This window comes from Oenanthe melanoleuca, chromosome 3 (assembly GCF_029582105.1).
Source record: "Oenanthe melanoleuca isolate GR-GAL-2019-014 chromosome 3, OMel1.0, whole genome shotgun sequence".
In the NCBI taxonomy this organism is placed as follows: Eukaryota; Metazoa; Chordata; class Aves; order Passeriformes; family Muscicapidae; genus Oenanthe; species Oenanthe melanoleuca.
In genome coordinates, this window is record NC_079336.1 from 104,908,441 (window position 1) to 104,932,610 (window position 24,170).

Below are 24,170 nucleotides of genomic sequence, written 5' to 3' on the forward strand. Positions count from 1 at the left end.
CTTCCCGCCTTTAAGGACTGCACACCATTAGTGCCCTTGCTTCACAGGGATGTTTACAGTGTCCAGCAAGGCTTGTCTATGACAAGAAATCCAACAGATCACCTCAAATTTACAGGCTGGGCTATAATTTACCTCCCTGAAAAGGCCACGTAGCACTTGGGAACCACCAAGTCTACATGAAACACCTTGGCAGACATCTTCCACATCTCCTCAGAAAAAATACAGTCCCAGAATTTTGTGAAGTAGTCCCTTGTGAATTCAAGGGATTCACAATCAGCACAGCCAGACCAGAAATTGAGGCACCAGAGACCAAACCAAGTCAGGGACACTTTGTTAACAGGATGAAGAACAGCTCAGAGCCCAGTAGGTTGTCCTTTCAGGAACAGCACCAAACATCCCAGGAATACTGCAATGGTGGGCACCAGCACAAACCAGCACTCAGTCTGGAATGCTCTTCCAGTGATTGGATGCTTGCAAGCAGGCATTTGCAGAACCAGGGTGGAAGATTTATATTTAAATACTCTCAATAGACTTTTCTTACAGTTTCACATAATCTATATACATAAACCACTATCTGACCACAGAAAGACCTTCCTTTTTCTCCCACAGCATCTTTGTCTCCTTTGATGAGAGACCATATGAAACTCCTTTTGGAGTCCAAACAGATCACTTAAGCATACTGCCTATGTGCCTACTGTCTCCTTCACAATGACTTGTGGGTTTGTGGAAAACACGACTTCTATCATGTTCCTGTTTTTCGCCCAAGTGGCCCATGGATTGCAGAATCCAGCAGATTTAATTTCAGTTTGCCTGTGGCAAACCATGCCTGCTCCTCCTGCTAAGTATCTTCAGCAGGGATACTTGCTACTCCAAATCACTTTTTTTTTTTTTTTCCCCCCCACATGGCAGGGGGGTTGGCACTAGATGATGTTTCAGGTCCCTTCTGATCAGGACATTCTATGATCCTATGATTCTATCTATAAAAACTATAGAAACAACAATGCCAAGTGAGCTTGGCTTGACTACAAGAGACCCACTGCACTATGATGCAGTAAAGTAGAAAGACAATAAAAGACAACTTTTGCACAAAAAGACAGCACAAAAGCACAAGAGCCATGAGCAGAGAGGTGAGCACAGACCACATGGGAGCAAAGCCTGGTTTCCCTGCATGATCCACTGGAAACCCCGGTGCTAAGTCGGCAGTTCTTGGCAGAACAAGTCACCAGTGCCTGAGGAATGGGGAGAGGAACAGCGCTACTGGTTGCTTGCCACATCTCCACACAGGGTGTGAACACAGCATGCATATCTCCCAAGAATTGGTCTAAGCAGTCACAAAGTGCTCAAAAGACAGGCATGCTTCAGTGTGGAAAGCCCAGAGAACACCAGGATTGCTGGCAGAAAGATATGAGAGCTGGGAGCAGCCAGGGCTTAGATCAAACTGGACTCCACCAGCAGATCAGTGTCAGATGCTGGGCTGGCAGAAAAATGAGACTAAATGTGAAGGAAGTCAGATTTAATGGGCAGTTTTGAGTGAGGAGCTAGTGGTACCAATACAAGATGGCAATGGAGTGGACACAAGACAATGCCTGCATTAGCCCAAGCAGCAGAAAGGTATTGGAGAACATTTCTCCAGGTCCCATGTGCTGTTGGCCAGGGGCTCCCTGCAATCCTTACCTCAGGGTGGGCTTGGGTGTGCTGTGCACACTCTCATTGTCCTCAATCTCTGGGCCGCTGTCACTGTTGTTGCACTCTTCCAGGCTGTCATAGAGCAAGCCCAGGTCTTCTTCCACCTCCTGGGTCTGGTCTACAGGGTCAGAGTCCAGGACCTGTGGGACCAAGCCCAGAGAGCAATGAAGAGACATGGAGTTACTTGCATCCCACAACAGGCATGTACAAGCTGCCTGTCAGTCATAAGGCACACCATGGCATTTGTTCCCACCCCAGGGAGGAAAATCCAGGCTGTGGAAGAATCCAGTGACATTGCCATTGGGCCAAAGGAAGGTGCCATGAGCATAACATCCAAAGGAGTCTCAGACACCCATCACATTTACTGGCAGTTAGGACATTCAGAAGGAACTTCACTGGCTATGCTACACACTTAGCCTGGGCTGTCAGCCAAGAGAAGCCATCCACAGGCTGATGTTAGCCTGCAGTCAGTCTAACTGGACAGGACTGCCCTGCAAAGCCAACTCCTGGTGCAGAGTCAGTTCATGACTCTTCTTCTCACTGCACCTCCCCCCAGTAGGAAGGTGCTTTTTGATAGGAGCACAAGGCTCAGAGCTGCCTTTTTGAGGCAGAAGGCTTTGGAAAAGCCATGTCCTAGTCTCTGCCATGTCTCACACCAACTCTGGCACATCCCTGAGCTCATGAGCCTTGTGCTCCCAGTGAGTGGGAACCTACACTCTGACACCTACACATCTGCAGGAGCATTGCCAGGTGGGGCAGTTTTCCTGTTTCTTACCTCTTCTGTCACTTTGAACCGCTTCAGCAAAGCCACAAATTTCTGCTTGAAGTTTGGTTGCTAAAACAAAAGAAGGGAAGAAAAGAAGATCAGCAAAACTATCAAACCACGTTCCAAGCTGACTAACATACAGGCCATGGTTATTCTCTCTAACATGCTGTCAAGAGGTCCAAGGTCAGCTATGAATGCCCTCTCTCTTTAAATTTGCTGTAGGACTTTGATTACCTCCACAAGAAGCCACTGTTTGGGCATGAGGGAGGATGCAAGGACTCATATTTTCTCTGCTACGGGCTGGAATAGCATTTCACTTAAATCCTGTTTCTCCCCAGACCATCTGGTTGAGCAATACTGCCTTCAAGCAAGAAAAGATGGGGAACAAATTCAGGAAGAAGGTGGCCAGGGATCTGCAGGGCTGAAGTCAACAGGAATGAGATATTTGGAGAACAAGGGTCTGGCAGAGCAGCTCCTCCCTTCTGCAGACATGCAGAGGAGCTGCTAATAGTTCAGCTTTCATTGTGCCTACCTTCCCCTTCCTCAAGGAAGGAAAGAGACCAAGTGACAGCAGCAAGTCAAAATTCTGTTGCACACAGATCACCACTGATACAAAGCCAGGCTGAACGTAGTACAGACCATGAACTGGGATACAGCTCTGAGCAACAAGCTAGCTCATTAACGGCAAGATGCTCCTTCTCAGAGCTTCTCAAGCCCTTGCTCTGCACAGTGCCAGCATCTCCCCTTCCCAACATCCCTCACTGCCTTCAGAGAGGGGAGAAAGTGAATCCCTTCCATCCCTTTGATCATGTTGTAAATGCTGATGTTACTCTGGTAATTGATGTGGTTCGGCTCATTTTTCTCCTGGCCTTCTTAGTTTTCCTCAAGTCATCCTCTTCATCAAATAGATCCTGCAGGCAAAAAGTCACAGTACATCAGAACAACTAAGTTCATGGAGTAGCACCTCCTAAAAGTTTCCCGACCCACATCTGCCCTACATTTTGAAAAGCTCTGATCCACTGTGCTTCCAAAGTCTTATTTCTCATTTCTGCTACCTCTCTCTATGGAGTTCCTTCTCTCTCCTTAGAACTGTTCACCTTCAGACCTTCTTTCTCAGCACTTCTGTCCCCAGGCTCCTCCAGAGAAGAACGCATCAGCAAGGTTAAAAGGAGACACAGCCTCCTCAGAATCCGTGTGTTGTTCTCCCGTTCTCCCCTCTCCAGAGTTAGCTCAGAGAGCGCAGCACATGAATCATAAAAAATCATTTTTTCCAGGGATTAGCCTTAACAATACGCACAACTCCCAGGGACATGGGCCCCTGATGTATTAACCCAGCATGATGGGACAGGTAATTTGGAGGACCCTTGTGAGAGACTGAAATGATAATGGTTAATGACTTGAACAAATGGCCATTTGCAAAAGCAGCAGGTATATTTTGCTGAGGCCCAGCAAACTGAAAGGGAGGAGGAGAATTTTTGGATGTGTGCTGGAGAAGCCTCTGATCTAAGTAAGAACAGCCTAGGTGCAGAGGGGTGAGCACCCATCACCAGAGATTGATCATGATAAAAAAACCTTAGTTTAGCAACAAGCTGGGTTTTGAGTCAGATAAAGGAAGAGGCCACAAGAAGCAGATCCTGCTGGGTGGGATAATGCTTTCCATCAGGCCAATATCCTCCCTTACACAATTGGCTCAGCTGTAAAACTTCCTCCCCATCCTCCCTCCCTTAGGCCTGAAGGTATTCATCCCTTCTGATGGGGCATAACTGCTCAACTACACTGAAGTGCGATAGAGCTCTCATGTCTTAGAAGGTGCCAAACTATCAAAGACCTCTCCCAAGCACCCCTAGACTCATTTCTGAGGCCTTTCACTTGAAGACTGCACCTAATCCAGTGTTGCACCAGACGGTGTAAAAGTTCCCACTCTAGCAGAGGTATCTGGGCATTCCCACCTAAACCTGAATGTATATTAACCACTGAACTCTCTGTTTCCCCCATCAAGACTATGACCATTGCTTCAACCAAGCAACAATCAAATCTGAATCCACATCTGGTGATATCTTTCCTCTCCACTATGTACTCTTATTGTTTCTTTACCTCTCTTTCTTTTCCTCATGTATTTTCTTAAGTGATATCTTTATACTTTTATACTGTTGTATTACTACAGGTAATAATAACCAAAATGGCCACATGCCTCCTTTTCCATTGCAACCAGGTTGTTCTGAAATAAACCTGCCATATAGACATATATTTATAAACACTGGCCATCCAGTGTTGTCTCATTCTAATTTGCCCCAAGAACCTCAGTTACCCTCAGATTGTAACAACCTTGAATAGAGGTTTGTCCAGTGCTTTATCGGCACACTACCGCAAGGCTTTCCATGGCCTTGAGTACAGGCACCACCACAAGAACACAGCAAACAGCAGTGACACAGCTCATCACAGGGCTGGGATGTATCTGCCACCTCCGACCATTTTCAGACCTACTTCTTGCTAAAATCCCTGTTCTCTCTCAGTGAGGAGTCTCTGACCTGTTATCACAGGGACAAAGGAGAAAATCATGGTGCAAGATGGAGATGGCTCAGCAGGGCTCTTCTGCTGCACACTGGACAGCTTCAGAGACAGATGGATGAGATCTATGGCTATCCAAAGTCCCTTGCCTCACCAAGGACTTGACAGCAGCCCACTATGGTCAAAGTTCTTTTTGCTGTCAGGTATTATGGCTCTCAGTCCTCTGAAACAATCCCAAACATTCAAAAGGGGATGAGAGGGCTCAGAGTGATCAAGAATCTCAATGCCTGACTCTTGCCCCAGAAACAGGACCAGAATATAAGGCATCTTGCCAGGCCTCCCTTACCTGACCCTGAACAGCATCATCACTGGCTTCCTGCTCTGAGGAGAAGCTGTCATCCTCTTCCTCAGAGTAGTTATCAATGTCTGGGGAGCGATCTGAAAGCAGACAGTGCAGATGCCCCAGGTAAGCATGATGCAGCCATGGCTCCAGTGAAAGAACTGGCATCACTGCCAGTGCTAGGGGATACACACCGTTACCCATGTCCCAAATGTCTGCCTGCAGGTCTGAGCACTAAACACACCTGAAGCTTTGATTTTAGGACCTGAGGGGACATTCCCATCCTCATGGTCGATGGGCTGACTGGACAGAGAGTAGATGCTGATTTCAGCCACTCGAATGTTCACATCCTTCATGTTGCTGTGGAGGCCCAGGAGTTGCCCACCATCTGTCGGGTGCTGCATAACCTAGACAGACAGACAGACAGACAAGCTCCGTGATAGGGTGACACAATGGCAGCTGGCAGCGCACCCTCTCTATATTATAGCCAGCCAACAAGCCAGAACACTCACAGCAATGAGACCCTGCCTGCCAGCCCAGCTCCTTGCCCAGTGCCGGCAAAGGAAGACCATGTGGGACTCCCCTCTGTTCCCAGCACCCTGTACCTCAGCCATGTTAATGATTCCCACTGCCAGGGTCTTGTAGCCCAGGATGGTGCGGTTCTTGTATCTCTTCCTCCGCTGCAGCATGATCTGAAGTTTGTTGCCATCTCTCTTGAGGAAGTGTGGGTACTGGGGAAGGGAAGCACACAGAAGATGGCAGCATGAGGGCAAGGCTCAGCGTGAGACACAGGCAGAACACTCTTCCTCACTGCTGATGTACAGGAGGATCTGACCTGCTGAGCTTTGAGGTGACCCTCAAAGGCCACCTGCACCTATCCATCATCCCTCAAATCCCAAGGCCCAGCAAAACAACAACTGGAGCAGTGGAGCAGCTAGCCAACCACAGTAGGCCCCTGCACAGAGGCTGTGCCTTTCACATGTAGCCCTAAGGTTGTGCTTGCTGAAAAATGCCCAGGATGTTAGGGAGCCCAGGGGACCAGGCAACACCAGGTACCTGCAGTGAGAAGGTCAGCTCCAGCTCAGTCTCCATCAGGCCCCCAGGCGGGAGGACATATTCATTTGACCTCAGGACTCGCTTTGAACCCTACAACAAGATCGGCAGACACACACACTTGAGCTCAACCACGGACTCCACTGCACCACACACACACAAGTCAGTGTTGCTCAGAATCCACAAGGAAAGAGAGAACGCCTTGACTCTGTTCTGTTCCACTCTGCAGAGCCACCTTTCATGTGCCCAGCAACACTTTGCAAAAGCCTGCAGTATACCCCGGAGCTGCCAGAGGTATCTCCTTGCCCACCTGCCAGGGAGCACCTGCTCTTCACAAGCCTGCTGTGCTTCACTCTCTGCATCTGGTGTGCCAGCCCCATGCTGCGGAGGGACACTCCTGGAGACAGAGGGAGCCATGCAGGGCAAAGGAAAGGGTCCCAACAAACTGCCTGACCAGGGAAGAGACAGGTCCTGAAGGCATCTCTCCCCCAAGCAGACAGGCCCAGTGCAGATCCCTGTCTAAGCACAGCTGGCAGGATAGCTATGCTGGGACAAAGTCAGGATGTTCAGGAGAACAGAGTTAGCTGTTTGCTCAGCTTGTGTCTCAGAAAACTCTCCTAGTCTTTTCCTCAGGCAACAGTCTTTATCTCTCTTAATATAGAAATGATATAGAAATGGTTTTTACCAGAAGGGCAGTAACAGAGGCACTCTCATTGTGTTCCCACTCCAACTCTTTCCTCCAACTCTACCCTATCTCTATGTCTTAGTTTCTGAGACACTGAATGACTTGGGGGCAGAAAAATGCTGTCGGCATGCACCAGGCCCTCTTGGCTGCAGGGTGGCACAACCCACAGATCCTTCCAAAGGCTGTCTACAATGCTGTTCCCAGAGACCGTGCCAGGAGCAAGGCTTTCCTACAAAAGGTCTTCCTAAAATGGAAGAGAAGAGGTGGAGCTCATCCCCTTCACCATCTGTGAGCCTTCCTGGCCAAGAACACACTGACCCTTCCTGAACTCTTCTCTGGTAACAGATGACAGGCAGTCACAATGACAGTGACCATTTACTTTACAATGACAGCACATTTGCCATTTGCTCTGTTGAAGAGAGATTATCCACCAAAGATTCATTCTTTCATCAAAACACAAAGAAAAGTGCAGTTACTCTTCCTGAAGATACTATTTCTGGGGAAGGACTTATGGCAAAGAAAAGGTGAGGATATCCTGAGTGCTGTGTCCAGGAAGTGACAGTTTCATAAACATTGCTGTCCTGTGCCTTACTGTCATTTTCCACTATGGAAGTTACATGTCCTGTCTCATTCCCAGGTGAATCCAAACCTCAGTGAAATGCTAGTGCACATCCATGGCATTGTAAGGACTGGGACAAAGGCTACTTCATTATCACAGTGAAAGGGGCAAGGACATAGAAATACTGAGGATTCTCCATCCTTTGAGAAATTCAAACCTCAGCTGGACACAGCACTGAGCACCTGATGTAGCTCAGCTGTTCTGTGACTTATGTCAGGCAAGACCAATTTCTCTCCAGAACAGTTGAGCAGCCCTAGGAGTACTACAGAAAAACTTAATATCAGACTGTTACAGTGAAAATCATGGATGACAAAGAGTGTCAAGGAAGGGAAAAGCAACAGGGTCAAGTGGTGGTCACAGGTTTTTACTACCTAAGAACTGAAAACACACGGGAACTTTCACTAAAATGCACAGGTACATGAAGCCCAGGTCTAGTTTGCAAGGTACAATCCCAAATTTCGGGTGTAAATCTGTCCTAATTGGTCTGGTTTATAAGAGGGTTGAGGCTAGAACAGCATACCACATCTGGAAAATGAGAGAGAACCTAAGTACTGGACTAGGCAGACAGCAAAACACTAACCAAAATTCAAGCTGAAGGTGCATTTTGGGAGAGAACAGCCCATTAATATAATAAACAAATTTAGGGTATAGCTAGGATTGCTCAGGCAGGAGTGAAAAATACTACATGTGGTTACAACGAGATAAGAAACAAAGCATGAATGAGGCATAAACAGAAAACTGAATAGTAAGAAAGACCAAAAAAACCCACAGGTTCCTTCAGGGAGCAGGGTTGGGACAGCAGGCAGGCCTGGCAGAGGCAAACAACCTTTTTAGCCTGGCCAGTTTCATAGCACAGGCTCTTATCTGTTATGTAGTGACTGACAATATCATCTCTCTACAGCAGTACCACGACTTGAACCTGAGTCACCAGCTGTATTCTGCTGGCAGATAAAAGAAGATCTGCATCCACAGCACTCATCACAGGAGCTGAATGTTCTGGGAGTGCTAGGGCTTGTTTTCTTCTCTCTTTCTTTGATTGTTTCCTCTATTCATGGCTCAAGACAGGGTGTTTGTGAATCAGAGTCTCTCTGCTGAGAGGGAACACTGTGTTTCCCTTCATGCCAAAAAGCAGTTGTGATACCAAGGCAGCTATCTGCAGGTATATGGAGCTGAGCCAGCACATCCAAATCTCTTAGTGCCATGCTGAACAGCACACACAAGGAAATGCTCTGTGACATCTCCAGTCTGTTAAAAACAAATATCAAGGTCTAAAAACCACTCAAGTGAATGAGAGCAAATCCCCTTTTTCACAATAGTTCAGACTTTATCTCACTCAAATCCACGGAACATTTATATATTCAAATCACCTCTGGGAAATGGGTAAGTTCCATAGACATAGAAAGTTCCCCTTGACAGTGGTATTTTCAGACGAAGGAGCAGGCAGCAGCACATGGCACCCTTGGAAGCTGTCTTTAAGACCAGAAGGACACTGTGAGGAGATTAGGAGTTCTGGACAGGCTGACACTGTCCTTTGGGTCACATACATTTTTTAAGAAGACTGCCTCCAGCACTAGAGCTATTGCCTGGGCGGCAGCTCCATTCAGGCTGGGTCATAGCTTTATTTCCATGCATTCTGCCCTTCAGAGCAGCAACTTCCTGATCCTAACAGAACTACTACTGAAATGAGAGAAATACAGCTCTCCTTTCCTCTAGTCCCCAGCTGCCCCCTTGGGAATTTGCAGGTCCTTTATAAATTATATGCATCAGCTGTTTCCATCCAAAAGATGGAATGCTCACTGGAAAGCCTTCAAACAATTTCTTACTAGTGTGACTCATCTGTTACCTAGGAGAGGAATAGGAGGAATGGATCCATCTGAGGCCACTCTGTAGGCACGCTGTGCTGAAGCTGCCTACAGCCTCCATCTGCCTTCCAGCAGTCCCAAACCCTGCCAAGGCGGCTGGTCAGGGAGGTGGAAGCAGCCTGGGGAGGCACACAAACTCAGCCCACTCCCACAAGGAATGCTGAGCCATGGGGTCATGTGGGCAAAAGCATACTCCTTCTTTTCTTCAGCTTTGCAGGGAGCCTACACCAGCATGCAGCCACAGCTATGTGGCCATGCAGACAGGAGGTGACCATGTCTAAATCAAATTCCTGAATGCAGCCTCCATTCCCTGACAGGAAAAGGAGCTCTGCAGCAAGGAGCCCCTGTGGCTTCAAAGTGCTGATGCCTATTAATTTCTTTGGCCATCAGGGTGCAAGATTGGCCTGTGGCAGGGATTGGGGTGTCTGTTTGAAGGAGCTGGAGTCCCACAATGCAGTCTCGTCCACAGTCCCTGATTTGCAGCATGTGAGGGCTGTAGCTGAGGACATGCCCACTCAGCACATGTCAGCCCCAACATAAGTGGGGCTGCACAGGAATCCGAGGTTCCCCAGTATAGAGAAGCACATTCAGCTTGGGCTGATCGTTCAGGAGAGAAGTCAGGGACCACCCCATCCCTCCCAGTCAAGTAGGACCCACAGCTCCCAGCTGGCTGCCAGACCCTCAGTCCTGTGCTGCTGTCAGCTGTGGCCCAGCCTTGATTGCTTCCACATTTCCATGGGCCAGCCAGGCAGCTCTCTGCTGCTCAGGCTGTTTCCTTGCTAAAGCTTGCACCAAAGGGGCACAGGTCTCAGGGGTCCCAGGGCTTTCAGCTCTCCTGAATGACACCATACACGCATTGATGGAAAGGCCAGCAAAGTGGGACACTGACCAATAGTGTGACCACAGCCTCCTCCTACTGTCCGCACTCCTTGACCCAGGTTTTATACATTTTGCTTTCAGTTTCTTCTGTGCCAGTGAATCAGGTCTGCCATGAAGGCAAACTCCAGCTCCCAGAGCTCCACTAATACTGCAGCTTCCAGCATTAATCCAGGATTTAAATCCTAATGTGTGTGGCACAAAGAGCTCTGTGGGAGCACAAAGCTGCTGAGCTGCCGACCCATGGTGCTTTCAACAGGATCAGCTGCTTTTGTGCCAGCTGACAAGAACGAAGGAAGGACACCAGCACCCTAGCTGGGTCAGGGAAGCTGTGGCCAGGATAGCACACTCAAGATGCATTTTGTTTCCATGCTGTCCTTTAGCAGGTGGAAAGAATGTGCCTCCATCCCCAGGAACCCATCTCTCCACCACTAGCTGCAAAAAGCGTGGAGAGATCTCACATATGAGGATGGTGGCAAAATCCTGTCCCCTTGGTGACAAAGATCCTTTCCCCTCCCTTCTGCCTGGTTCACAGTAGAGGAAACAGGCCTAGCAGGGATGCACAGGGAAAGAAAAGGGATATTAGAGGCAACTGTGAGATCAGACAGGGTACAAATGTCAGCAGAACATTATGCACAGAGACGCTGATCCCTCGCACCCTTCACTTAGAGGGAGTGATCTGGATGGAAGACATTGCTGGGAACCATCCAGCACTGACACTCTCTTAAAGGGTAGGGAACAGTGGGATGACAAACTCCAAACAGCAGTTTGAGAGGAGGGTCTTGGCAGATGCAGCAGGGAGCCATGACAGATTCTGTCCCAGTGTCTAACCAAATTCATTCCTGATACAAGCCAGCACCAGGTATCTTGCTGCTGTCCCTGGAGCATCATTCCCACCTGCCTGAGAGCCAAAATCTCCCTGAGGATGCTGACTGAGACAGAGGGGTTGGTTGGCACTAGGCAAGGGACATGAGGGGCATGCAGACCAGCACTTCCCAGGGGGCACAAGGATGGGCTTGGCTTGCTGCCATAAGGCAGCAGCGAGGAGAGGAGCCTACCTGAATCTTCACAGCGATAAGCACAGAGTTCAGCTCTTTATCCAGCTCTTTCAGCACTGTGAGTTTCTTCAGGCGCAGACTGCAGAGCCTGTAAGACAGAGAAAATGGGACACATTCAGGTACCACCATCCCTGGGGCCCTGCCACATGGTAGCCGGTGCTCGGAAGGCAGCCTGGATGCTTGGCCCAGTCGCAGCCAGAAACTTGGCCTAGGAACGCTGGCATTCACGCGCCACGGAGACAGCCCATCGGGGAAAAAAGGAAAGAAGGAAAATTAACAGAGCTAAAGCAGGCTTAAGGGATTAGCATGCAACAGGAAGTCCAACAGCAGGCCATGTGGTAAAGAGATCCCTTCCCAAGCAGGGCTGTTGCCAGCTCTGCTTAAACCTACCTTGGCTACAGCACTGTTTATTTATAAACCAAAGCACTTAAATCCACTCTTATCCTGGACTTAGTTAAGGCAAATGCTCCCATGCAGACATCACTCTTCAGCTCTTCTCTTACATGGTACCACACAGAGCTGACTTGGGAAGCAGCCCCACAGGAGGCTTCATACAGCTTCAGCCACCCTGACAAGCTCAAATCCTGGGGACTCAGCATGGTAAGTGGCACTTCCAGGAAAAAGCTAGGAGGGATCCTGAGGTTAAGTGAGAAGAGCTGCTTTTGCTGCTCAAAGTCAGTGTCAATGAGACAGCCAGTCCCTCTGATCTCCTGCCTAGACTCCCATGGAGACTACTTGCAAGGAGCTCTGTGTCAGGGAACAAAGTCAGACATGGCTTTACCAGCTGGAAGAGTATGCTGATGTTTTGCAAGTTACCCTCTGTGCTCCATGGCTGCATTGCTGCAGACTCTGGTTCCCAGGACTTCTGTGGATATCAGCATGCTGCATATTGACCTGAGAGTGCATGCTGACCTGAGAGTCAGGCCACCCTCCTTGGAAAACAGATTTGGCTACTACCAAATATCTTTCTGTGCTCTCTGAAGGTCTGCTTTAATTATTTTTAAAGGAAAAAACCTGCTCTTGCTATGCTGATGTACAGCAGCAGTGTAGAACAATCCCAGAGATATGGAACAACAGTAAAAAAGAAAGGACAGAGCCAAACTGCATGACAAGTTTAGGGTTTAGCAAGCACTCACCTCCTACTATGTGTCTGTCCTCCCTTCTAAAATAATTTTAGTTTGTGCAGAAGGTTTCCTGGACTGTGACTGCAACCCTGCTGCTCTGCCCTTCATGTTTTGATCCCTCCTGGTGGAGAGCAGAAGACAGGAAGCTGGGTGTGCAGGGAAGTTCTGCACACTTGTTTGCCAGATGGCTGCATTCTTTCAGCCAAAACCCAGAGCACAGACCCTAAGCTCTCATACTATGTGCATCCCAGCACTACAATAAGTGGTCCCATCTCTGTCCACCCTTCATCTCTGAGCCTCTGTTTGTAGGAAGGCAGAAACCTTATTACCTGAAGCAGGTTTCTTCCTCCCCAGAAATATTTAGGCATGATTAGGGGTAAGCTGAGGGGAGCATGGCCAAAGACAAAGAGGCACCTCTCAGGCGGGGGGGGACACTAAGTTCTCACCAGAAAACGGGGTACAGCAACTCCATCAGATGTACTAAAGGAAAGCTTGTAAAAAGGCTAAGCTTAGCTAACAACCACCACTAGCCAGTGCTAACTGTGACTGTTGCTAGACAAGCCACGGAGGGAAATGAGGTTTGAACATGTAAGACAAGAACAGTACATCTACTCAAACTTTCCCTGCAGTGCTAATTTAGTCACAATAGTTACCTGCATGGAAAAGTTATCTCTTAAAGTTATTCCTTACATAAGGATATTCAGTCTTAATTGGAGAATGCAGGAAGGTAATAATTCCACCTTGCAGTTGTTCTCGCTGTAGTAACACACTCTTTATCCAAAACTAATTCACTCATTAGCTCTTCATGGTCCTCTCTGAGATAGTACCTGGTACTTTTTTCAGAAGAATGAATGCCTACTGGTCAGCTCTGCTCACTTGGGCAGCTCTTTCATCTCTGATACAGCACTATTCTCTTTCTATTCCTCTCCAGCTTTCAAGACCTTTTTCACACAGTTAGAGACACTGTAGTCTGCCCCATGTCCTTTCCATACCGCATGCCAGATGATGGTTCCTCCCTTCCACCCTCTGCTCTTCCTCCCTGCAGCTCCAACCCTTCTCAAAACAGTGATTTCTAAAATACCACGACCTTTCCCACAGCAATTAACATGCATGTTCTAGAGTCTGAATGTACTTGCAGCACACGAGCACACAATTTTTAAGCAGCTTGGCTGTCCCTGATGATCCTCTTTTGATCTATTACTTAACCAATCCCTGCATCACCCAGATTTACATTAGTGCTGAGTGATCGGTGCCAGTACAGGACAGCAGAAGGTCCATACTAATCTCTGCAGATATCTACAGAACAGGATCGATCCACAGTGATCAGATGCTGCTCTGAACATTTCAGTCAAATCCCACGGCAACTACCCCATGATTTTGTCCAGAACTGATCACAGTGTGACCCCTGAAAATCACTTTTTGATGGACAAATTATAAATCTGGATTTTACTTACTCCTATAATTAAACAGAATAAGTAGCAACTGTTCTTGAGCTATGGAAATGCTGCAGGGACCTCTGCTATACTGAATTGTGGTAAATATGAATGTGTAACATTCTGACAGCAACCATGTCTGACAGCAACAAGGAAAATGAGCTCCAACAAGGCACTCTGACAGCCTCCTGGACCCTCAGCACTCCTCCACTCCTCTACCAGTCATTTACTGGTGAGAGGTACTCACTGTTCCCCAGTATTATCTTAAAAAATGCTGCCTTCTTTCCCTCACTAAATGATGAATTTGGAGCTTTTGCTCTGACATTTGATTGAAATACTTATAATGCTTTTACCAAGCTGGCCTGTAGTTATCTTGAAAATGAAAGCTCTTATAACACGCCTTTTGTGAAATTCAGTGCCAGCAGCAAAGCACTGCCTCCAGCGGTTGTTTACGAAAGCATCCCATCAAGAGGTCACAGAGGACACACAGTGGCTTATTTTTGTTAAGGAAGCTTTCCTGTCTGACCATGCAGGACCATGCAACTCTACTAACTCTAACAAATCGAATATTTCTTCTCCAAGGAATAGGTACTCTGTCCTGCTGATGTGAAGAATCCCGTTCTTTCCATAACATTCCTGCTGCCTGACACACCCCAAAAACATATCGTTCACAGTGTCCCTGCAGGCTGTCCTTGCAGGTAGGAGGACAAAATATCTGCAAAAATCCCCTAGATTTGGGTAATATAAGAGAATGTCAGTTAAATCAGTCTGTGGTTTACTTGAAATGTGCATCATACAGGTGATATTCTCCATCAGAGAATCAAAGAATTGTTAAAGTTGGAAAAGACTTCTAAGATCATCAATCAAACCATTATCAAAGCACCACCACGTTCACCACTAATCTTGTAAGCCACAAGTGCCTCATCCACTTGTTTTCTGAGTACTTCCAGGGATGGTGATTCAACAATTTCCCCACCCCTTCAGTGAAGAACTTTTTCCTAATATCCAATCTAAACCTACTCTGGTACAACTTGAGGCCATTTCGTCTTGTCCTGTCACTTGCTACCTGGGAAAACACACCAACCCCCAAATCAGTACAATCTCCTTTCAGGGAGTTGTAGAGCATGATAAGGTCACTCTGAGTCTTCTCTTCTCCAAGCCAAACAGCCCCAGGTCCCTCAATGCCTCCTCATAAACTTAATTCTCTAGACCCTTCACCAACTCCAGACATGCCCCATCACCTCAGTGCTAGAACTGAACACTGAATTCGAAGTGGAGCTTCAAATCACCATTTGAAGCAGAGAGAGGTGTGAGACCTGCTGAATTCGAGGTGTCACATCCTTTTAAGATGATGTTATCTGCCATTAGGAGGATCAGTTCATACCTATGTACATTACCCACTGTGACAATAGAACTTGGGTCGTGGAACATGGACTGTTATGGGATGTGTCAGGATAAAGAGGCAGCTTTCTCCAATATTGTTGATGCTGACAGAGATTTACTATAGGCTGGTCTTCCCAAATGCAACTGAATCAAGTTGAGTGGAATAACATGCAACTGGTTTGTGGTGCAGTCACAATTTCTGCATTATCACTCTACTACCTTTACTTCATGTACATACAGACTGAAGGGATTTGTATAATCTGAGAGCCCAAGAGAAGGAGCAAACACCATTTTATTGCTTGAAAAGCTTGTTGCCTCTCTGGGCCCTGTGCGACAAGTTCTGTGTTTTCATTATTAGTTGCCTCTGTCAGAGGCTTAGTCAATTCCCCTAACCTAGGAAACAACAGCTGATGAAATCCCATGATTCTGAAAAATCCTGATATCTGCTTTTTTGTAACCAGACATGGGAGCTTAATTATGGCTTCTATTCTTCTTGGGTCTATCATTCATTATCCCTTGCTCAAAACATTTTAACTTTTAAACAGCTGAAGTGTGGCAAGAGCTGCACCGTGTCCCCATTTTTTTTTTTGCCAGAGCGACACACAGATGTATAGGATCTATTTTAAAAGCATTCTCATCAATATTTGTTATATCAAATCACGTACATATTATCCAAGAACCAATTCACTCAATTTTATTTTTTTATTGCAGTGCAGTAAGTGTCAAACTCCTCTGCAGATTCAATGGATCTAATCCTCTACCTCGTGGAGACCACAGTAAGAAGACATTAAAGCATTTTTTATCTACTTTTTTTTTTTTTAATATAACAACAGGTAGTTTTTTGCTTTCCTTTTCACTGAAGGGATAATATAAAGCATTATGCAACAATTTACTGCTCAGGCAGTACTCTTTGCATAGCTTCCTCCTTGAAGAAAATGAAAGTGTTCCCCAACTTAAAAATACTAATATTGTTTTGAAAAGCAGAAAGGTTTTCTGCCGCTTTGACTGTGCCACTAGACTGGGTCACAGGTGATGCCCTCCATATATGAACAGAATTACTTAAATCTCTTAAGAGCAACTACAACAATCCTCTTCATTCTGGAGGAAGTCTTCAAACATTACCTGTTTGTTTACCACTCTCTTACCTATATAAATGAACGTGTATAAAAATATGCTTTTAGAATTTTTTTCAAATGTATATATAAATATTATTATAAGCAAGTACTAGTTCAAAGAAAAACTCATCCAAACCATAAAGCAGTGTTTCAGCTGATGTGCAACATCTGGAGAATCTGTTCCTGGTATGGTGCCCACTGCAGCTGGAACAAACCAGGGGAAAAGCCCAGTGTGCATCCAGAGTCACTGCCCAACCCTGCTCCGTGGCCCAGCCTCAGAGCCAGTCCTTATCCCTATGTGGAAGGCCAAGCATATGAAATGCTCTCTTTTTCTGCTCATATCCTGGGCTGTTCAGTGTTTGGCTGACTAATCACTCATGAGTGCCAGCTCATTCTCTGGACAAGACAGCTTCCCTGGACATCTGCACTGATTTTTCCAAGTAGCAGCAGCCAGGGACCTTGGGTTTTCCCACAGCTTCCATTCCACTTACAAATGTTAGAACACATCCATCTTTCCCAGCACTGGCCCTCTGTGCATCCTTGTCAGTATCACCACTCTTATTAGATGCACAGACGTGGACTAAGCCTTCAATAGTGTCAGTTTAGCTGCTCTTCAATATTCTTCCTGACTTCGACGGATCAGGTTTCCCTTCAAGGTGATATTAAACTCTGAGACTGGGCTTCCGGAAAGATGCCAGAATTTCCATAGGGCTCACAAGGCATGGGACGCTCCCGATGCTCCTGTATCCCGGCCAACCTCTGGAGAAGTACCTATTCACAAAATGTTCCCGCTAGAGGGCAGAAGGCAGCAGGCCAGGACCACAAACCCGGGACATTGGGATGCTCGGTCGCATGGAGGGGCTTGTAAAAACAGATCTAATCAGGGGGTGTCCAAGCAGTGAGACACCACCCAAAATGTGCCACAGCTTCCTGAAAGGAAGATCCTCCCCGAGCCCCAAGGGGTATGTGTGCATGAGACACCACTGATGCATGCAGAGGGGAGGAGAGACCTACTCCATTTTCAGAAACCAAGTCCCTGCTGCCAGCAAACAGAGCAATGAACTGGGACAGCAGCAGGTTCATCAGGCTCTGCAGACCAGGCATCAGGACAGGTAGGTGCGCCAATCACAGATGGACTGGGAGGAAAGCCAGCACCAGCCTGCTTTGAGAGCTTCCCCAAGGGAAAGAGAGATGACTCAGGGCTTGCTAGCACACTCCTGCCACTCTGCCCTCCAGCCACTGCAACTGCTGCAGCCTGGGACAGGTAAGTGAAGCAAGCGGCACCAAAGAATTGTAACACAGTAGGATGCAAAGGCCAAAAAACTTGACAGCACCCTCCTGGGGTCACCAGGGAAAGAGCTAGGGCAGAGCCACCAAATACCTGCTGTGTCTTAGGTCCCACAGCCAAGCTACGCATGGTGGTGCGCAGCACAACAGTCCCGGTGCTGACCAGCATTCCTCTCCTTGCCATAAGAGAGACATGCTGGCTTGTCTGCATCCTGGCTGACAGCAGCTTGCTACCATAGAGCAGGGTTCTGTTACTGCAAATTGCAGTAGGTTTGACTTATCCCAACTCCCAAGTGACATTCACAAAGGAAATCCTACAGCACAAAGCACAGAAGACAAAACCTTCCCAGGTTGCTATATCCCTTCATTCCCTGTGAAGCATTTCCCAGTTTATGGCTCTGCCTGCCTCAAGTTTTCCCACATGACTATTCCTCCCCTCCATCATCCTATCTCTTTCCAAGTGCCCCCAGACAGACCAAACCCAAATCCAACGCTCAGACATCCCGGAGGACCAGATAACACCCTCTTTCCTTTTGTCTTTGAGGGTTTTAACAGCAAAGGAAGGGGTTTCTTGTCCTCACAGCAGCAACTTGGCTGCACTACAGGGGAGGAAGACAGGCAAAGTCATGCTGGGGAGAGTAAAGAATAACAGAATCAGTAGGATATACATTACCAAGAGCAAGGTATCATCAAGCAATTCATCCTCAGTCAGGAGGCAAATGGGAAGAAAACAAAGTCCTGCAAGCAGATACATCTAGCTTTCCTTCCTAGCTGGCTTCTTTCAACTGCCTAGAGTTTTCCTCACAGCCTTGTGTCCTGGTTAGCATTCCCTCTCTGGAATGGCCATTCAAGATAGACTGCAGTCACTGAAAAGAGGCCAGTGCAGTGCATTAAATGGGACCTCAGCACCACTGTACTGAATTAGAGCACCTAATTCTTTTTCATTTTCCTATCCCCATGGAAGGGAAAACCCACACCCATCAGCCTCTGCTTTTCTCATCTGACTGGGCAGGCCATTCTTAACTGCATCAAACACCCCCATCCCACTGTGTATGCACATTTATTGGGCATGCCTTGTTCCAATCAGCCCTTGGAAGGATGCCTGTTTATTCTCTGGGCAGATGATCTCTGGTTTGGTCAGCACCCAGCTGCTCTATTATACGCTCTGAAACAGCTTTCCCACTGCTGCAGGAACCACACTCTGCCCAGGGGCTCTGACTGCCACCCACAGGCCTCCCAGGAACCATCTTCTCTTCCACCACAAGCTCCTCTGTGCTCAGAAACATATTTCACAGCACTACAATACCACTGAGACACCATACAGCCGCTCTCAACAGAGGCACAGGAGCAGGGCAGGTCATGTCCCAAAGAGACACAAGTTAGGACAAGGCATAGCAGGCATTCCAGGCTGGGTCAGGTGCACAAATGAGATAAGGAGGTTCGGAGAAAGGATAAGGACATCAACACTGTGCATGTCTCAGGCAGCAGCAGCAGCAGCAGCAACTAGTGATCACCAGCAACAGCCACCAGAGCTGCTTGCTACCAGTGCAAAATCAGCCAGGTGTAAGGGAGGAAAGTGCAGACAGGTACTGGATTCACTGATTTTGTCCAGAAGAAATAAGATTCACTCAGCATTACAGAAGAGATTTGTTGGATTTATTTAAGAGAATATAAAAATCTTTCTAAATACCTAACAAGATGTACAAAATCATCCTCTTCCTCAGGGTTTTCAAAACTGGTATCTGACATGTGCAGCCAAACTGCAGCCAAAACTGTTCCTGGAGCAACCACTGTTTTCTTCACAGGAAGGTTGTAACAGGTTATGTTTTAGAAACATGCTTGCTAAAGGAGGTCAGCCCACATGCATCACTGAGTGTACACCAGCCCCATGCCCAGGGAGTCACACGAGGTGTGACAGATGGACCAGCAGTAGTGCTGTGCCCAGGGTGCAGAGCACTTCTCTCTCCTATAAGCTACATCCACTACAGGCTTTCAGCTGCTTTTGTGCTGCCAAAACATTACCATGCTAGCAATGCACACGAAAATTTGAACTACTCATAACACTGCAATTCCAGTGAAAGAATGGCTACTTGGGACAGGAGCTAACATAGAGATTCCTCTGCTTGTTTGCTGCCCATGACATAGCGAAGCTGTTCCAAGCGGGAGGGCACTGATGCAGAGGCCACGAGATCCCAAACCAGGACAGAGCAAGCCTGGCTGCAAGAGAAAAACAGCTCTCACACAAATGTTTGGCCAAGGCCACACAGGAGTATTCCCTTTTCTCCAGTACCCCCACAAAGCACGGACAGCAGTGACGCTCTCAAACCAGCAAAGATCTCTGGGATTCCCTCTGGCTAGGCCTGCAGCCAACAGCTCCAAAGTACATGTGCTCTCCTTCTCGAGCCTGCTGAACCATCCTCTGATGTTTGGACGTGCCTCCTCACATGCACAAGAGTGTGCCAGCATCTCTGCAAACAAATAATTTCTAAACAAGACAAATGCTGCTTTCTCAAGCCAATTCAAACACAATAGCAGAAGCCAGTCAACGGTAAGCCTATATTATGAAATGCTCCCTTCCTGTCCCCAGGCAGATTTCTTTGAGGCACAACTGTCCTTTACAGGCTCCATAGCTACAGACAGCTCCAGAGTTTCAGACTCAGTAACACAAGCAGCCTCAAAAAGAAGTGGACCACTCTGGCCTACTACCTGTTCATGTTGTGGATTTGTGTCTAGGAAAAGCATGCGACAGTGTAGGCAGCAGACAGAGAGATGGCCAACATCAATATATAATCTAAATGCCACCTCCTGACTTGAGGACTGCTTCCTCCTGATCGTCCCTCCTGCAGATTGAGAGTTCCCATAAGCTTTGCCAGCCTGGAGAGCAGATCACAAACAAGATATACATCCTTCCTGCCCTGATCTCAGGGGACATTCCTGCTAATGTGGTTAGTCCCACTGGAGGAGGAAAGAGCAGCTGCCACTGTGATGCCAAACCTAGCCAGAACCTCAGACTCTGAAACTAGATGAGCATGGTCTGTCAGCACTGGCAAGGCTATTCCAGCCTCCCCTTCCTAGCAAGTTGCCTCTCTCCAAATGGAATTCAATATAGAGCTCTGCCCAGCAGAGCTGTTTCCCAACAGGTTTATAAACCTCTCTGTTGCACAGGTCTCTTAAGCCACTGATCTAGACCAGTGAGGCCACTGTGCAGACCATATACAACGAACCCTTGTCTGAAAAGTGGGGAAGCTATGAAAGGGCAGTTGTTAAAATCATGGAAGAGCAATCAGTCTGTGCATTCAGTGACAAAAACAAGATGAGAGAATGGAGTGAAAAACCTGAGATCTGCCTAGAAAGACACTTGGCAATTCCAACCTGTCACTAACGCATACATGCCAGAGCTATCCCACACTCCACAGCAAGGAGTTGCAGCTTACCTGGTGTTACAGAGCAGCTTTCCTTTAAGCATAGCGATATCTGCAAACACTTCAGTGTGCACTGCTTCTCTGCACTAGGCAGCTTCAAAAATATCCCCTCCTGGCAGAGACAATCCATCTTGAAACACTGCTTCAATACAAAGCTTCTTCCCTGTTTCTACCTGACTATGCATGCTTTTCTAAGGCACACAGCCCATGCAGCTGGAGTGGAAGAGACAAGGCAGTGCACATTGCTATGGCTCACACTAAACTTCCTAGCTCAGGAATATCATTATATTTACCAGAAAACCCCAGCAATAGAATGCTGCTTTTTGTCCAGGTCCACTGACCTTGTAACATCAGGCTCTCTGGGAACAGGCATCAAAAAGCATGAACCAGCTATGCTGCAAAAATAAAAGTGTCCAGGGAGTAGCTTGAGCTCCAGCAGAACACAGCAGAGGCAAATTCCCCTCAGGGCCCCCTCCAGGCAAAGCATGCAGGCAGCTGCTGTCCACAGTCATTCCTGCTCACTGGCACTACCAGATTTCCCAGCAGGCTGCCAGGCTGTCCAGCACTGCCCCAACTCTCCAAGGTGCTGCAGCTTGGGCTCAGGAGTGTCAGACAGCTACTCTCAGGCTGGCAGGGCCCTTGGGGACCCCAGCAAGCAGTACAAAGACTGAACAGATGACACCTCATGCACCTGCAACTGCTCACTTCCAGACGCTGTCCCAGAGGAACAGGACATTCTTTCCAGGGATCACTGTGCCCATTCACCTTCTCAGCAAGCTGCAAGCAGAGCCAGGAGCTATCTCAGCACATATTTCATCTAGCAAAAGGGTCCATAAATAACTCTGTGTGCCTCCTGACCACATCCTGTATTACAGCCACACCGGGCACAGGCAGCCATCCAAAGATACCCCGACTAAGAACATTTAAATTTGTAACACACTTCAAAAATTCAGCACCCTATCAACCACTTTGTCTCTTCAAAGCACAGTTTTGTAGTGCGCACTGAAGCACCAGAATGCCTATTGAAGAACTCAGGAAATGAAGGGACAGGTGATTTATCATACAACCCTTCCCACCAACCCACAGGGATCTGTGGCTGAAGTGAAGGATTTCCTGCACAATAGGTGCACATAAAACCACTTGGTGCAACAGAGGCACCTAAAGAACTCTTTTATGCCCATTATCTGGGTATATGCTGTCCTGCACATGTTATGATGCAGCATCCTGGTTTTCTCTGTAAGTACTCTGAATTTTATACAGGGAGTCATTAAGCATTTCTGAAATGAGCTGTCCTCAGCTCTTGTACACAGGCTTCCACAAAAACATTTGCCAGTGCACATACTACCTTGAGACTGGCCCACAGGAAGCTCTGCACTAGCCAACTGAAGCAAAAGAGACAAAAATGTGGCTTTTTTGGTTCACTGATCAAACTGTAAAACAAGCCAATAAAAGAAATAAAAGCTAGTTCCAGCCCAGAATAATACTGAAAAGTTTTTAAAACAGCAATGAGGGGACAGCTTTGAATCTGACTCTATCTAGGGGTTAGAAAGGGCAGAAAGTAAGACTGCAAGTGACTATGAAATTGCAGCCAATTACAGTTTTTAAGAGGACAAAAGTCAAGGGGAAGCAACATCAGAGAAGGAAATGTAACTAAGGCCCAGGACCCGAACATACCAAAAGCGTACCACTCAAAGCAAAAACTTAGTTCAGAAATATCTGACAGTTCCTTCATAGAAATGCTGCTTGCAGCTATAAACAGGCTGCCAGTTCAAAGGAGAGGTGAATGCACCCCTCAGGATAATCACATATGGAGAAGAGGCAGAGTAAGCTGCTCCCCAGGGAAGGTAGGTACCAAAGCACAGGGTCTTTTGTTAGCACAACTCCTTGGATATAATCACCCTACTCCTTCCTCACATGAAAGATCAATCAGAGATTGTCAAGAGTATTCAAAAGAGCCTATTAAGCTTGCACTGGGTGCCCACACAGAAGAGGCCTGTGCATCAAAGGAATCCCTTTACTGTGCTCACTGTAGCTCCCTATCACATTCAGCTGGGAGAAAACAAGCAGGGAGAAGGAAAACAATGCACAGAGCAGTGAGGAATACAAGGCAAGTGCCTTGCTATCCCAAATTCATGGAGCTGGGAGCTTTCTAGAGGAGAGAACACAGCACTGGTTTGTTACTGCAGAAAGGGCAGACACAAGGTGCAGATGCAGCAAGATGCAGCTCAGTGGGAGCTTCCAGGAACAACATGCTTCAAAGGTGGAGTGGGAGATACAACTTCATTGTCCCAAGTCAGGATTTGGGTTTACCTGCTGGGATAGAAACAGCCTGCTCTCAAAGCAAAGCAAAGCAAAATTGCATCAAAAGCTGACCTCCAACTATACCCATAGTGCAAACAAGTATCTTGAGGATTAAGAGACAGGACAAACATTACCATTTCCCAGACCCTCCTCAGTCCAACAGTGAGCAAACAAATCAACATGTCAATAACTATTCCAGGAGCGGACAACATCTGTGGAAGAAAGTGACTGCATGGAAGCCACCAGTTTGCCCCAGCACTGTGGCAGTCTCTCCATCCCAGCAGACACATTGGTCCCATACTTCCCACTGAATCTGCCACCAAGCTGGTGAGCACACAAGTGCTGGCCCTGAGAGCTGGCCTTTAGAGTCCCTTGCACTCTGTTCCAGCTCCATCACAGGCTGCCATGGTGCAGGAAGGAGGTGGACAGCAAAATTCACATGGCCCTGACAGGCTTATTTCCAGCTGCAGGAGAGCACCACCACAGCTTGATTAGGGTAGTGCCACCAGCAGGATTTCAGGACGTGTCAGGCAGAAAGGGAGAACAGACTACTGACACAAGTCACCTACATGCAGGATATTTGTTCATACAAGCCAATTGCAGGAAGAGTTGAGAAAGTTATTACCATTATTTCTACATTTGCCTGCTTAAT

The 24,170-nt window shown here is 47.4% G+C and overlaps 1 protein-coding gene across 1 annotated transcript in view; it reads right to left on the reverse strand.

The window, feature by feature from the left end:
- The window catches only part of LOC130251814 (phosphofurin acidic cluster sorting protein 1-like), a 53,974-nt gene that overhangs the window by 8,547 nt on the left and 21,257 nt on the right, over positions 1–24,170 (reverse strand). Inside the window, exons 2-9 of the mRNA XM_056488755.1 lie at positions 11,454–11,541; positions 6,357–6,446; positions 5,906–6,031; positions 5,545–5,707; positions 5,307–5,398; positions 3,283–3,363; positions 2,462–2,521; positions 1,675–1,826 (exon numbers count right to left, since the gene is read on the reverse strand). Of these exons, the coding sequence (XP_056344730.1) occupies positions 1,675–1,826; positions 2,462–2,521; positions 3,283–3,363; positions 5,307–5,398; positions 5,545–5,707; positions 5,906–6,031; positions 6,357–6,446; positions 11,454–11,541 (852 nt within the window). The remainder of the gene's footprint in view (positions 1–1,674; positions 1,827–2,461; positions 2,522–3,282; positions 3,364–5,306; positions 5,399–5,544; positions 5,708–5,905; positions 6,032–6,356; positions 6,447–11,453; positions 11,542–24,170) is intronic.